Raw genomic sequence first — 13,310 nt, 5'->3', positions numbered from 1 at the left:
GGGTTGTGCAAGGGTTAGATGAGGACGTGTGTGGGAACAGCCCCTAGCACTAGGTGGGCTCTCTGTGGCCGGCTGGGATGTTGCCCGGTTCTCATAATGTAGTCAGAGCAGGACTAGATCTAGGGAGCCGAATCCCTGTGCTGTGTCAAGTGGCTCTGTGCCTGGGCACCTTGGCATCACTTTGCTGTGTCCCTGTCACATCATATTGGTATTTCCTCCCATGGCACATCTGCATCTGAGGGGCCAGTTGTTGGGGGAGAGGTGCTGAACGCTGGGTCCCCTTGTCTGGACTAGGGACTTCCCGAAGGCAGGAGCTCCTTGCCACTCCCGGTACGGGGTCCTGCCTCAGGAGGGAGGTAAGGCCTGCCTGGCCAGCCCCGCCCTCTCTCCCCCTGGAAAAGCCATCACCCACCCGAGCAGGCACAGGACAGTGAACAGTCTGGAAAAGTGACTGGAGAGCATCCTGATACTGCCCTTTACGTCCTCTTTTCTCGTTGAGCTTTGGCAAGGCCTCATTGACACAGGCAGAGTTGCTGAGCCCTGGAGTGAGCTCTGGCTCTGGGGGGGGGGGGGGGGCCGGGGGGGAAGGGAGCTGGTCTGTAGCCTCTGCAGCTGGGGTTGGAGAAGGAGGAGGGGCCTGGGGCAGGGCTCTGTTCTGGGGAATCTAACCCGCTGAACATGGGATCCAGCAAACCAGCAATGCTTTCACTGGACCAGAATTGCAGGTCAGTGTGGGGATGTGGAAGGAGGGTCAGCCTACTAAGGGCAAGTAGGTAAACCGAGGCTGAAGCTTGGATGACCCATGGCAAGCACCCAGAGTTGGCTCAGAATGGCAAAGCCCAAGTGCCAAGCACAGGCCCACAGGAAGCAGGGGCCCTGGACTTCTGAGGCATCGGGTGGGGGAGGGGTGCGCAGGGTGGCCACGGTGGGGAGAGGTGGCATCCCGGGAGGACAGGCAGCATGGCATGGGAGGAGAGGTGTAGTCCAGGGACACTGCCTCCAAGGGTGTGTCCAGTGTCATAATAGCCGCTCCCCAGGAGGGCAGGGACAGGCTGTGCTGGGGGAACCAGGCCACACCCCAAGGCCCCAAAGTTCTAGGACACTGGCCATGCTACCATGCACAGCAAACAGTGGCTTGTGTTTCTCCATAGTCGTTTCAAATCCATTATTTGCCCCCATGAACGACTTACTTATCCCCCTTTTACAAATGTGGAAACTGAGGCACGGAGGGGTAAAGGGACTTGTAGCAAACCCATGGCAAGTGAGGGTGGAGTGGGGTCTGACCCCAGGTTGGGCTGGCTCTGGGCCCAGATCCAGAGCTGGGCATCAAGTCTCTGTGCAGGGGCTCTGGACTCCGGGCATGGAGTTCATGAGCCTGGCCTATAGTCTACGAGGACTCCAAGGGGAGGCCCCTTTAGGGATAAGCATGGTGGTCCCAGGCCAAACACACCTGAGTCCCAATCCTGGCCCAGTCCCAGTCTCGAGCTGTTAGACACATGGTGCTTCCCTGCTCTGAGCCTCAGTATCCTCAGCCATGATGAGGCTAAGAGGCTGCCTCGCAGGCCACTGTGGGACCTCGGGTGGGGCTCCCCCCCCCTCCTCTGACTGCATTCACCTGCACTCACCACCTCTGACCCACTGTTTATAGCAGGCGGCAGGATTGACTGGTCTCCTCAGTGGGGCCAACAATGACCAGGACACACAAGACCCTGCCTGGAAAGATAGGCAGTGAACAAGCCCACAGCTAAATGGCTTAGCTCCTTTCACGTGGGGCTCTGAAAGAAATAAAACAGAGTGATGGGATGAGAGCATAAGGGGCAGGGCTGCTTTAGACACACCAGGAAGGCCTCTCTGAGGGGAGAGTGTCAAATGTGGCGATGGGGGCCAAGCATCCTAGGTAAAGGGAACAAGTGCAAAGGCCCTGGGGCAGGAATGAGATTGGCATGTTGCAGGACCAGCAAGGTAGCAGGGTGGTTGGAGGTGGGGGTAGGATGAGAGGAGGGTGAGGAGGCAGGGGCCAGCTCGTGCATGGGCAGGGTTGGTCAGTGGCAAGAGGGCCAGTGGGCAGAGCTGCAAGGTGGCAGGCCCAGGCCCCCGTTGGGTCTCTGGCTACAAGGAGCCTCAGGCTGGGAGACTCCCTGTGGGACCTTGGGCCTTGGTTTCCCCAGTGAGCAGGGAGTAGCTGGACTCGATGTTGCCAAGGGTCCTTTGTAACTGAGCTCTCCGAACTGCGTGTGGGATGGAGACAGGGCAGCTTCTCACTGACCTGTCAGAGAGAAAGAAAGCACATGGTTTCTTGCATGTGGGGGCCAAACATGTTTCCCAGGGCTGCTCACCTACCCCAGGACCTGTCCTGGGTCCACCCAGTGTGGCCTGCGCTGGCATGAGCCCCGGAGCATTTGTCGTGTGGGGGTCATGGGTAACACTGTCTCACTTTTGCCGCCTCAGGAGCTCCCTGGAGACCGGAAGCAGCCTGTCCACTGACCATTACAGGTACTGTCTCTCCCTCTCCTCTGGGCCCGCTCTTCCCATCGGCACCGAGGGTGGGCCCAAGAGGCATCATGGGAAATTAGTCGCCCCGTTTAGCCCTAAACCTCCCCCAGGGACCAGAGGTACTGCTGACACATCCTCTGAGAACCAGTCCAGGGAGGAATGGTCCCCTGAGGACTAGGGCTCAGCTAATGGTTCCTCTGAGATCCAAGGCTGGGGTCCCTCTGAGGGCCAGCCTGCGGCCACCAGTTCCCATGACAACAGGGCAGTGACCCGAGGGCGAAGCTGATGCTTTCTATCGGTTTTCGGATGGTAGTTGGTGGGAGCGGGGCTGTCCGAGGGCCTCTGCCTTCACATGTGTTTTGTACCTTGACATTTCCATAAGATGTCTTCAGAAAAAGACATTCTCTAACTTTACACGAGAGGGTTGGAGACCGAGACACTGAGGAAGGTCCTGTGGATCGGAAGTCAGTCAGTCTCTGCTCACAGGCCAGGGGCACAAAAGACAAGTCACAGGCCGCTGGTCCTGGAGTGGTGTTGGCGTGGGGAGCCGTGTCTGACCTAGCAGCCTGAGCCAGGGAGGAGGGGACTGGCCTCGTTGACTAGAAATAGGCTGGTCCTTGTGAGGGGTGGGAAACGGGCGCTGCCAAGAAGCGGCGTACTTGGTGACGATCCGCAAGGGTGGATGTGGCCCCGCATGCAGAGCCAGGAGGGGTGAGGCAGAGGGTCGGGCCGAGCTGAGTCCCTCTGGGGAGCCTGAAAGGAGGCCCATGAGGTTTTGAGCCCCAGCACTGGAGACACTGCAGGGCCTGGGTCCCCTGTGCTGGGGCAAGAGCCACGGATGCTCCGCTGGGATGGGATGGTCCCGGCCACCGGCTCTGAAAGCCTAAGGCTGCCTGAGGCTCTGAGGAGGGCAGAGGGGTGACCATCCGGGTGCTGCTTCCTCGAGCCGTCGTGGTGCTGGCAGCCCCCCTGGGGGGTGGACAGCAGCTCCCACACTCAGATAATCCTGTATGGGGACGCCCCATGGCCACGGCCACATGTGATGCTGACAGGAGTGGGCACATGTGACAAAAGTCCACAGTAACCCAGCTCCTCACCACCGCACAGAACTAATACATTAGTATTTTACAGAAGTCACTTGTTCAGGATTCTCAGCCGGTGAGCAGAGCATGCTGTGAACACTCCCCAAGGCCACAGCACACTCCTCGCCCGCGCGGACACACCTCCTCGCGCCCACAGCTCCTGGGACTGCGCCCGCACCGTCACATACGCTGCGTCCAGAACACGCGCACGCTCCATTCCTCATGCGGTCAGCCCCTTGCTCACACCCGCCCGCGCACGGGCTCCCACACCCCCACAGCCACACTGCGTTTTCACGTGCTCACCGCCGGACGGCCCGGCCTGGCAGGTGCGTGGGTGTCTGTGGCAGAACGGGCCGAGCCCAGGGTGAGACGGTCACGAAACTGCTGTAAAGACGCTGAGCCACTGGTTTCTCTGAAAACCACCCAGCAGTGTGGCTCCCCGCCGCTTTATCTGCTCTGCCAGCCCCTAGTCAGCACTCTGCTCAGGGCCAGGCGGGGAAGGCTCTAGAATGAAGGGAGGGTGCATGGGGCTTTTGTCCCCGAGTGTCTGGGGGTTGGGGAGGGGCTGTCACATGTCCCCTGCTCCCTTCAGGTTTGACCCTGACCCAGCTCTCACCAGACCAGACAGGAGGTCATGGTCAGGAAACGGCCACGGTAACCACCACCCCCAAGGCTGGTCACACTTGACCTCGAAGCCAATGACCCAGTGTCTTCATAGCCCTAGAGGACCAAGCTAGGGGTCAGAGCAGACAGCAGGACCCCCTAGCTCTGCCCTTTCCCCTCCTCCACCCAGCCCTTATTTCCTGAGCACCTATGGGTGTCGGGGGCTTGCGATACTGTGGGGAACAGTGTTGCTGTCTTTGCTGAGATGCTGTGTCAGGCGGAGGGACAGGCAGCAAACAAAGGAATCGGGCTTTAAAATACCATGTCAGGTGGTGGTAAATTCTATGAAGAAAAATAAATCCGGGTGAAGAGGATAGAGAGTGATAACAGGGTGGTCAGGGAAGGCCTCTGTGAGGAGGGACCATTTAACCAGACACCAGAAGGAAAGTGGAGGTGAGCCACGTGACTGGAGGAAGAGCATCAGGCAGTGGGGATGGCCCATGCAAAGGTCCTGAGGTGGAATGTGCTTGGTCCATTTGAGGAACAGAAAAGGGGCAGGTGCCAGTTGGGATCTGTGATCGTGGAGTCCCATGCATCCTGACTGCTGACCCTCACGGCAGCCTTGGGGCACAGGCAGAGCCAGGCTCAATGTTCTCATTTCACAGATGAGGAAAACTGAGATGCAGAGACCAGAGGAATATTGGTGTCTGACCCAGGCCCAGGACCCAGGGCCCCCACCAAGCCTCTCCCACCAGCACCTGGCCTCCGTGCGCTTTTTGTGCGGCAGCGCTGTGGGAGCCTCCGGGAAACCTGGCCCTCAGGCCCCAGTGGAAGAGGTGCCATTCTGCCCGTCCATCCCACGGAGGTTCTGGAGGCCCCATTCACAGCTTGGGAATTCAGAAACAAAGGTCCCAGCCAGCAATTGCCTCCTTTCAAAGGCACAGCCGGCTTCCTCTGCCACAGGCGTGAGAGGGAAGCTGATGTCCTGGTGGGGGGAGAGGGGCGGGGCAGCACTTCACGAGGCCTGTGCTACCTTGGCAAACAGGCAGACACGCTCCTCACCCTTGGCAGATGGCCACTGTCACCCTCCTTCCCCATCTGCCCCGCTGTTATCAGCCCGGTTCTCCAGCGGCTCGTGTCTCCCCAGCCCCGGACAGTGCGGGGCTTTCTGGGTCCAGCTTGGGCGCAGACTGATGATGCTGGGTGTGCCCTTTCCCCTGGCTGGGCCTCACACTCCCTGTTTGTACAATAGGAGCCTTGGACTGAGCCATTTCGAATGCCCTTCCAGTTGTAACTGTCCACGATGGGATATTTCCAGGCGAGTTACTCTCCAGGGCGCGGTTTCTCTGTTTCACCACTACTAACAGCTGGGGAGGGATTGTTCTTTATTGTGGGGGCCATCCTGTGCATCAGAGGATGTTGAGCAGCATCTACACACCACTAGATGCCAGTAGCACACCCCTCCCCAGTTGTGGCAACCCCAGATTTCTCCAGACATTGCCACCTGGCCCCTGGCGGGGCGGCGGGGAGCGGCAAAATCGCCCCTGGTTGAGAACCACTGTTCTAGAAGCAGCATGCGTGCCAATGCCAGAGAACGCCCTCCTGGCGCAGGTGACTCTGTTCTTTGGCTTTGTCAGAGTGCGGGGCTGGGATCAGGCCCCTGGTTCCGCACCTGGCCCCCAGGAGCCTGGCAGCCTGACTCAGCACCAGCTCCCATCTGAGGCTGCCGTCTCCTGGATGTCCCCCCTCATGCATGGTACGGAGTCTTTTCTGAGCCTCAGTTCCCTCATCTCCGAGCAGGGGAGGGTCGTAAGGACCCCACGGGACCACCACTCTGTAAATGATGTTGAGCCAACCAGGGACCTGGAGTGGGGGGCGGGGGGTGTGCTGTTCGTAGGAGGGCATTTCATGCGCTAAGATCCTTCCATTCTGCTACCCAAGCTCCTTCGTTCCTTCCACTAATGATGACTGGGTGCCTGTGGTGGGCCCAGCTGGGGCCAAGCTGGGGGATGGGCGGTGAAAAGAGAGAGAGGCGGGGGCCCTGCCCAGGAGATGCACGTGCTGCAGCCAGCTCAGAGCGGCGGTAAATAAGTAACCAGGATCGTTTCGGAGGAGGGCACGTCCAGGGGAGCAAATTAGGGTGCAGGGTGAAGGAGGCTCTGAGGAGGTGTTGGAGGTGATATCTGATGGATGATGAGTTGCTGCCCCAGAGGAGGGGGTTCCTCCGGCGGAGAGCACCGCATGGGAAAGCCCGAAGGGTGTCGTAGATTAGGGGACATGAAGGGGGGGCGGGTGTCTGCGGGTCGGGAGCCTAGAGAGGTCAGACGGCCAGCAGGAGCCAGTTTGTCGGTCAGGAGTTTGGCCTTTCTTCTGAGAGTGGCATGTGGCCACATGAGGGTATGGAGAAGAGTGACATTTTAAGGTCCCTGTGGCTGGTGTGTAGGGAATGATCCCTAGAGCGGTGGAGCAGAAGCAGGACCCACCGGCAGAGATGGGGAGAGAGGCCAGGCTGCATGGTTCTGCTCTGTCGCCTGGACGGCCAGGTCCTGGGGCCACACAGCCACCCACTCTGCCCGTGGCCCCCTCGTTCCCGCCCAACAGCCCCCGGCTGTCCGTGGCCCCTCAGCCCCGCGGCTCTCCTCCCTCCTGCCCTCCCTGGCTGGCGGCAGGAGTCCCCTCCCAGCAGCCAATGAGCAGCTGTCATCGAGGTTCCATTTTAGATTTTATCAATGTGTCCCCGTCGCCCGGGCAACGGCTCCGGCGGCCCTGTCAGTCTTTCTCTGCCTGCCTTTCAGAGCCAAGCTGCTCCCACCCACACCATGTGGCTAAGTGGTGAGTTCTCGCTCACCCAGGCCGGACTGGGATTCCACCAAACATAACCGATCTGGGTAGCAAGGTCGGCATTCGCCTGTCATTTTGCCCCCTCCTGGCCTCACGCCCGGGTCTTTGGGGCCAGAGCCACTCTGGGCCAGGCAGGCGGGTGGGCAACCACCCGGCCAGGTGCGGGTGAGGCCACCGAGTGTCCGGGGCCTGGTTGGAAGAAGGGGCTTTGAGCTGCCATCAGGAGCCCCAGCATCTAGGCCCCCCAGGATGACGGGCCGGGGGCCCCTGCCACTGGGCACAGCCAGGGCTGCCTTGGTTTGCCCTGGGGAGTCCCAGGGGAACCCCAAGAAGAACCAGCCGCCAGAGATAGCAGCAGTTTGAGACTGCCCCGGGTGAGCAGCACCAACGAGTTGCTAGGCTTTTGTGCGCGCTGCTCTTTGTATTGGAGGCGTGTGCTCTAGGAGCCGGCTGGGCAGGGCCGGGCCATGTGAGTGGGGACTGCGGCGGGACCAGGGTGGGCCGGAGTGGCCAGGCCCCCAGCTCCCCCCAACCCCTCTCCGAGTCCCGGTGGAGGAGCCACGGTGGGCCGGCTGGAGACTGAAAGGTGAAAATGCTCAAGTTCAAGGCCTTTTGCCTGGATTACTGGCAGTTCCTGTGTCTGCAGCCGCTGCATGGAGTCTATAAAAGGTACGTGGACCCTCCGGGGAGGACCTCTGCCACAGGGCAACGGGCTGTGAGGTGAAGTCCCCCCCACCCCCTAGCCCGCCGACTGCAGGGCCTCCTCAGGTCGGCCGGGGGGTTCCCCGCCACTGACCAAGAACGGCGGGGGCGTTTGCTGCGGGTCACTTTGCAACTCGGCTTAATTGTACTCTCATCTCCCTCTAGCCCTTCAGGGAGGCTTTCTGCAGGGAAGTGCTCGCCCCAGAGTGTTCGGTGGCCAAATGCTATGTTTCATTGTTTCTTGCTGCTGGGATCAGCCCTGGAGTGGACTGGATCTTGGGCAGGTGTGACCCCGCAGGAGGGCAGCCTGGCCCTTCCGCGGTACATTCCCTCCGGCCTAATGGGTGGCTCATGTGATTCACAGGTGTGACTGCCTGCATCTCAAGCAGGAATTTGAGACCTATTTGGGGAGGCTGAATGGGGGATCCCTGGTCTGGAGGTCAGGAGACCAGCGTTCAAGTCCCTTCCCTTGTTGTGTGACTTTAGACAGGTTGCTTTCCCTCTCTCAGCCCCAGTTTCCCCATCTTTTGGTGTTTGGAACTGATTATAGTGGCATTTGGGGACTGCTCCCTGCAGACACCACAAGCCCGAATGTTAACAAACCTGACAATGTCTTCTGCACGTGTGTTCTGTCTGCACGCACACCTTGGCTGAGAAACGCGGGGGCCTAGGCCAGCGGGAAGGGCATTGTGGGCCATCCTCGTGGTCTCCTTCAACGGCATGTAATGAAAGACCTGGGAGGAGGGAATTAGAATACCAGCTATTCTGAGGGAATTAGTTTTTCCTGATTTCACACTCTGTGAAGTCCACAGCTATTAGCATGCGAGCAGCTCTGGGAAAGCATGGCAGCTTTTCTTTTCTCTTCCAGGGGCTTTCTCCAAAGGGGGCGGGCCCTGAGGGTCTCCCGGCAGCCTCAGAAAGCAAGTCCCTGTTCTTGGGCGGGTGCCAGGGAAAGAGGCCTGTCCTGCATCTGATGAGCACTGCCACATCTGAGCGGAAGGCCCCACCAGGTGGGATCTCCACCCTCTGCAGGTGGCCGAAACTCCACCCTCACCCCGGGGAGTTTGTTGTTAGAGCCTTGGGGCACCTGGCATATTCTGGCTGTTAGTTATCAAGTGACAGCGGAAGGTGGGGCACTTTCCCTGTTCCTTCATCCTCAGCCCTACTGCTAAAGAGGCACTAAGCCCCCACTCTGAGCAGGTGAGCCAGTGGAGACTGCAGGGCAGGCAGCCAAGTAAGTGAGGCCACAAGATTTGGACCTAGGTCTCTCTTGTTCTAAGACAGTCTCTCTTGAGTGCTCCCCAACTTGAGGCCATGCAAGCACACCAGGGCCTTGGAACGGGAGGGATGACTGAGGCACAGCCCTGCTCCACAGGGGCTCAGGTGGAAACGGTAGGAGTCGCGGTCAGGGTATGGGGGCTTCACGGAGGAGGTGACAGCTGAGCGGGCAGTGAAGAGTCTGGAGAAGTTGGCAGGGCTGAGAAGAAGGTGGGTTTCCAGGCAAAGGGAAAAGCATGTGGGGAAAGAAACCAGAAGCTTTCAAAGGGCAGATGTCTTCAGGTGGTAGCAAAAGACCATGGAGCTCGGACGGGGTGCCAGGGACTGGAGTCCAGGACCTGGGGCTGGGCTTTGTGCTGCACACAGTGAGGACCCCATGAGAAATATAGGGAGGGAGGGAGGGACAAGCTGAGCGTCACCTCTGGGAGTCCCATGATCCTTGTGAGCAGCCTGGCTCAGCCTCCAGGGGGAGCTGGTGACAGCCCCCTTGGCCCCCGCCCACCGTGGGAAGTTCATATTCAGAGTTGGGGCTCTTTTCCCAAGCCCCTACTGCAGCCCAGAGACAAATGGGATATAATCCTCAAGGAGCTCCCAGGCTCCAAGGGGAATAGACCCACTAACAAGCCATGAAAATTAAAGATGGGAGGTAGAGGTGGCACAAAACTACCAGCAGCATGAGGGAGGCTGTCTGGGAGAAATCCAGGAAGTCTTCCTGCAGGAGGTGGCATCTGAGCTGGCTGTAGGAGTGGGATTTTTCCAGACAGGGAAGGGCAGAGAGCGTGGCATAAACAAACAGAAGGAAGTAGGACCGAGCCTGGCATGGTTCAGAAATGGCCAAATGTGAGGGGCGCCTGGGTGGCTCAGTCGTTAAGCGCCTGCCTTCGGCTCAGGTCATGATCCCAGGGTTCTGGGATCGAGCCCCGCATCGGGCTCCATGCTCCGCGGGAAGCCTGCTTCTCCCTCTCCCACTCCCCCTGCTTGTGTTCCCTCTCTCGCTGTGTCTCTCTCTGTCAAATAAATAAATAGAAAATCTTTAAAAAGAAATGGCCAAATGTGAGGCTGAAGTGTAGGGTATCTGTAAGGGGATGAGCCTAGAAAGGAAGGCAGAGTAGGTGACGATAATGCTGAAGCTCACTGAGCACCCACTACATGTGAGGTCCCATTCCAAGCCCCGACCCTGCAGCAACCCAAACAAGTGGGGGACGTGATTATCCCATTTTCCCGCTGAGGGGAAACTGGAGGCACAGGAAGGAGAAGTAGTTTGCCCAGAGTCCCATGGCCTGTCAGTGGGATCATCCGGATTTTACCAGGTGATCTGGCTGCGGAGGCCACTCACTGCCGGCTGAGGAGTCCAACTATGCATCCCAGCAAATGAGATGCTCAGGGCTGGGTCAGTCCTCTCTCCATCCCCAGTGAGTGACCATAAATAACGGTGACACATCAGGGAGACAAGAACTTGGCTTTATGATCAGACCTCATCCTGGCAGAGCGCTCAGAAACTCACTTTCCCTCCAAGCCCGCCCCTGTACGATGTGGGAGGGCTGCTAGCCCACCTCTCAGGGCTTTTGTGGGGATTGACAGGGACAACTCTGGGAAAGCACTTAGTAGGGGCATAGGAAATGGTGGCTGTCCTGGCCCACACAGACCTTCCATCCCGCCCCCCCCTCCCCCGCCCAGGAAGGCTTTGCAAACAGAACCTCTTGGCTTTTTTCCTGATGCCATATTCCGTTGTTTAAAACAGCAACCCAAAACTTAAGAGTATGAAAAGGATGTTTTGCAGACAATGCATAATTAACCACTTCTAAACACAGGGTGTGCCAGGCTCCCTTGAAGCTGTTAATTATTCTTCATTAGAGATCTTAAATTAATGTAAAATAATCCTGGAGCTCTGCCAGAGGCTGAGGCTGGGGGAGGAGCGGAGCTGCTTATTTCAACTAGAGAATGAAAGAATGTTTGTAGGGCACTTCTGCATTCCGCCGGGGGGGGGGGGGGGGGGGGGGGGGGGGCGGAGAAGGTGGCCCTGCGAACCCTTCAGCTTTGGCCAAGAGGCCACTGTGAGAGGACATGGAACCCTCCCCCCAGTCGCCAGAGCCCAGCAAACCGCAGGGTACACTTGTTCAAGAAACAGGTGCAGGGGCGCCTGGGTGGCTCAGTCGTTAAGCGTCTGCCTTCGGCTCAGGTCATGATCCCAGGGTCCTGGGATCGAGCCCCGCATCGGGCTCCCTGCTCCGCGGGAAGCCTGCTTCTCCCTCTCCCACTCCCCCTGCTTGTGTTCCTGCTCTCGCTGTCTCTCTCTATGTCAAATAAATAAATCTTTAAAAAGAAACAGGTGCAAAGAACATAGACAGTAATATACCCAATCGCCTGACTTCACAAATAAACTGTTACCAATGTGGTGGGTGGCCCCTGTGGACCTCCCCCAAATGCCATCCCACCCCCGCCCGCTCCCCCAGAGTTAAACCTAAGTAGTGCGCCACCACCTACCCCCCTTTCCATCTGTCTATTTCCCATGCACATTCTTATAACTTTGCTAACACAAAAGCTGTTTTACATGTTTTTACGCTTCAGATATATGATGTAATCTGCAACCTGCTTTTAAAAATCTTTCAATTGCAGTAAAGTACACATAAGTTATAATCGACCATCTTAGCCATTTTTTAAGTGTCCTGTTCAGTGGCATGAAGTACATTCACACTGTTGTGCAAACATCACCACCATCCGTCTCCAGGATATCACAGAATTCTGTCCCCCTTAAACACCAGTGCCCCCCGTTCCCCTCCCTGCCCAGCCCCTGGCAACCCCTATTCTACTTTCTATCTCTGAATCTGACCAAGGACCCCATATAAGTGGGATCATCCAATGTTTGTCCTTTTGTGGCTGGCCTGTTTCACTGAGCACAATGTCCTCAGGGTTCATCCACTGTAGTAGATTGCAGAATCTCTTTCGTTTCTAAGGCTGAAAATGTTCCATTATATGTAGAGACCACACTTTGTTTATCCATTCCTTCGTCAATAGATGCTTGGCTTGCTCCCACCTCTTGACAATTGTGAATAATGCTGCTGTGAACACAGGTGTGCAGTTATCTATCTCTTCAAAGTGCAACTTGATTCTTTCACTCAACATTTATTGGTGAGCTTCATCCATGTTACCATGTATAATTCTCATTCATTCGTTTTCATTGGTGTATGGTATTCCGTTGTATGACTATGCCATTATGCCAACATCCGTTCTGCTGTTTTGTTGAATTAGGTGGCTTCCCATTTTTCGCTGTTACAGACAGGGTTGCAGTAAAGGGTCTTGCACATACCTCCTTGCTCATGTTTGCGGAGTTTCTGTAGGGTTTGTACCAGGGTGGTATATGAGTACCTTAAGCCTCACTGAGGTTTGTACAATTGCTTTCCAAAGTGGTTGTAACAGTGTGCATCCTCACCAGCAGTGGGCAAGAGTCCCCGTGTCTCTACATGCTTGCCTGCACTCGGTATTAAAAGCCAGATGCTATTTTTAATGTTGAAAGGAGAGCAAGAGACAGAGAGGAAGAGGAGAGAGCACTGTAAATGGTGTGGGACTCCACCCATAGCTCCACACAGCCTCAGGCATCCTGAAGTGGAGGGTGAGACACGCATGTGCTGTTCCCTCAGTGTGTTCCAGGTCCTCTGGAGTGAGGGATTTTTCAAGAGTAATTATAATTGTGCATGTTCACTTGCCCCCAGGCTGACTTGTAGCCTCGCCTCTGAGCATATTATGGATGTCTGGTTACAAATGTAGGATTACTCTAGATTAGACCACTTAGTTCCTGATGGGCAGGTCTCGCTGACCGCTTCTGTTGGAAATAACCAAGGCCAGGTATATCAAAACCACAGTGTGAAGAAACTCACTTTGGAGAGCGCTCCCTAAGCCTCAGCCCCCGTGAGTGAACTAGGTTGGCTTGCAGCCCCGAGGGCTCAGCCCAGGCAGCCAGACAGGCAAACCTTCCAGGACAGATTAGGGGGTACCAGGGTGCTCCCAACACACACCAGAGTCCCAGACCTCAGCTCTTGGCTGCAAGTTCGGTCTGTTGAGGAGAAACGTGGCAGTGAGACCCTGGATACTCTGTGACTTGGGGAGATGGTGCAGGCTCTGAGGTCAGGCTGACTGGGAATCCAATCTGGCCGGTCCCTTAGATAATAAGTATTACTATTACTCCTTACTTTCCCTGAGTGTTTATACGTATCTCCATTAATCCTCCCAACAGCCTTATGAAAGAGATACTGTTATTTTCCCCATATTTCTGACAACAGAACAGAGCCCCGGAGAAGGTAAGTGACCTCCCTG

At 57.1% G+C, this 13,310-nt stretch overlaps 1 protein-coding gene across 2 annotated transcripts in view; it reads left to right on the top strand.

Annotated features, from left to right (window-relative positions):
* Positions 1 to 13,310, top strand: part of IQSEC1 (IQ motif and Sec7 domain ArfGEF 1) — a 383,194-nt gene that overhangs the window by 233,680 nt on the left and 136,204 nt on the right. For both annotated transcript variants that reach the window (XM_054504553.2, XM_064591483.1), the window contains exon 3: positions 2,449 to 2,493. In XM_054504553.2, the coding sequence (XP_054360528.1) occupies positions 2,449 to 2,493 (45 nt within the window). The remainder of the gene's footprint in view (positions 1 to 2,448; positions 2,494 to 13,310) is intronic.

The sequence above is a fragment of the Mirounga angustirostris genome, unplaced genomic scaffold (assembly GCF_029215605.1).
Source record: "Mirounga angustirostris isolate CCGP_5_RB_7025 unplaced genomic scaffold, mMirAng1.0.hap1 SCAF_1, whole genome shotgun sequence".
NCBI classification, from domain to species: domain Eukaryota; kingdom Metazoa; phylum Chordata; class Mammalia; order Carnivora; family Phocidae; genus Mirounga; species Mirounga angustirostris.
Note: the sequence above shows the minus strand (reverse complement) of the source record. Positions and strands in the feature narration are given on the sequence as shown.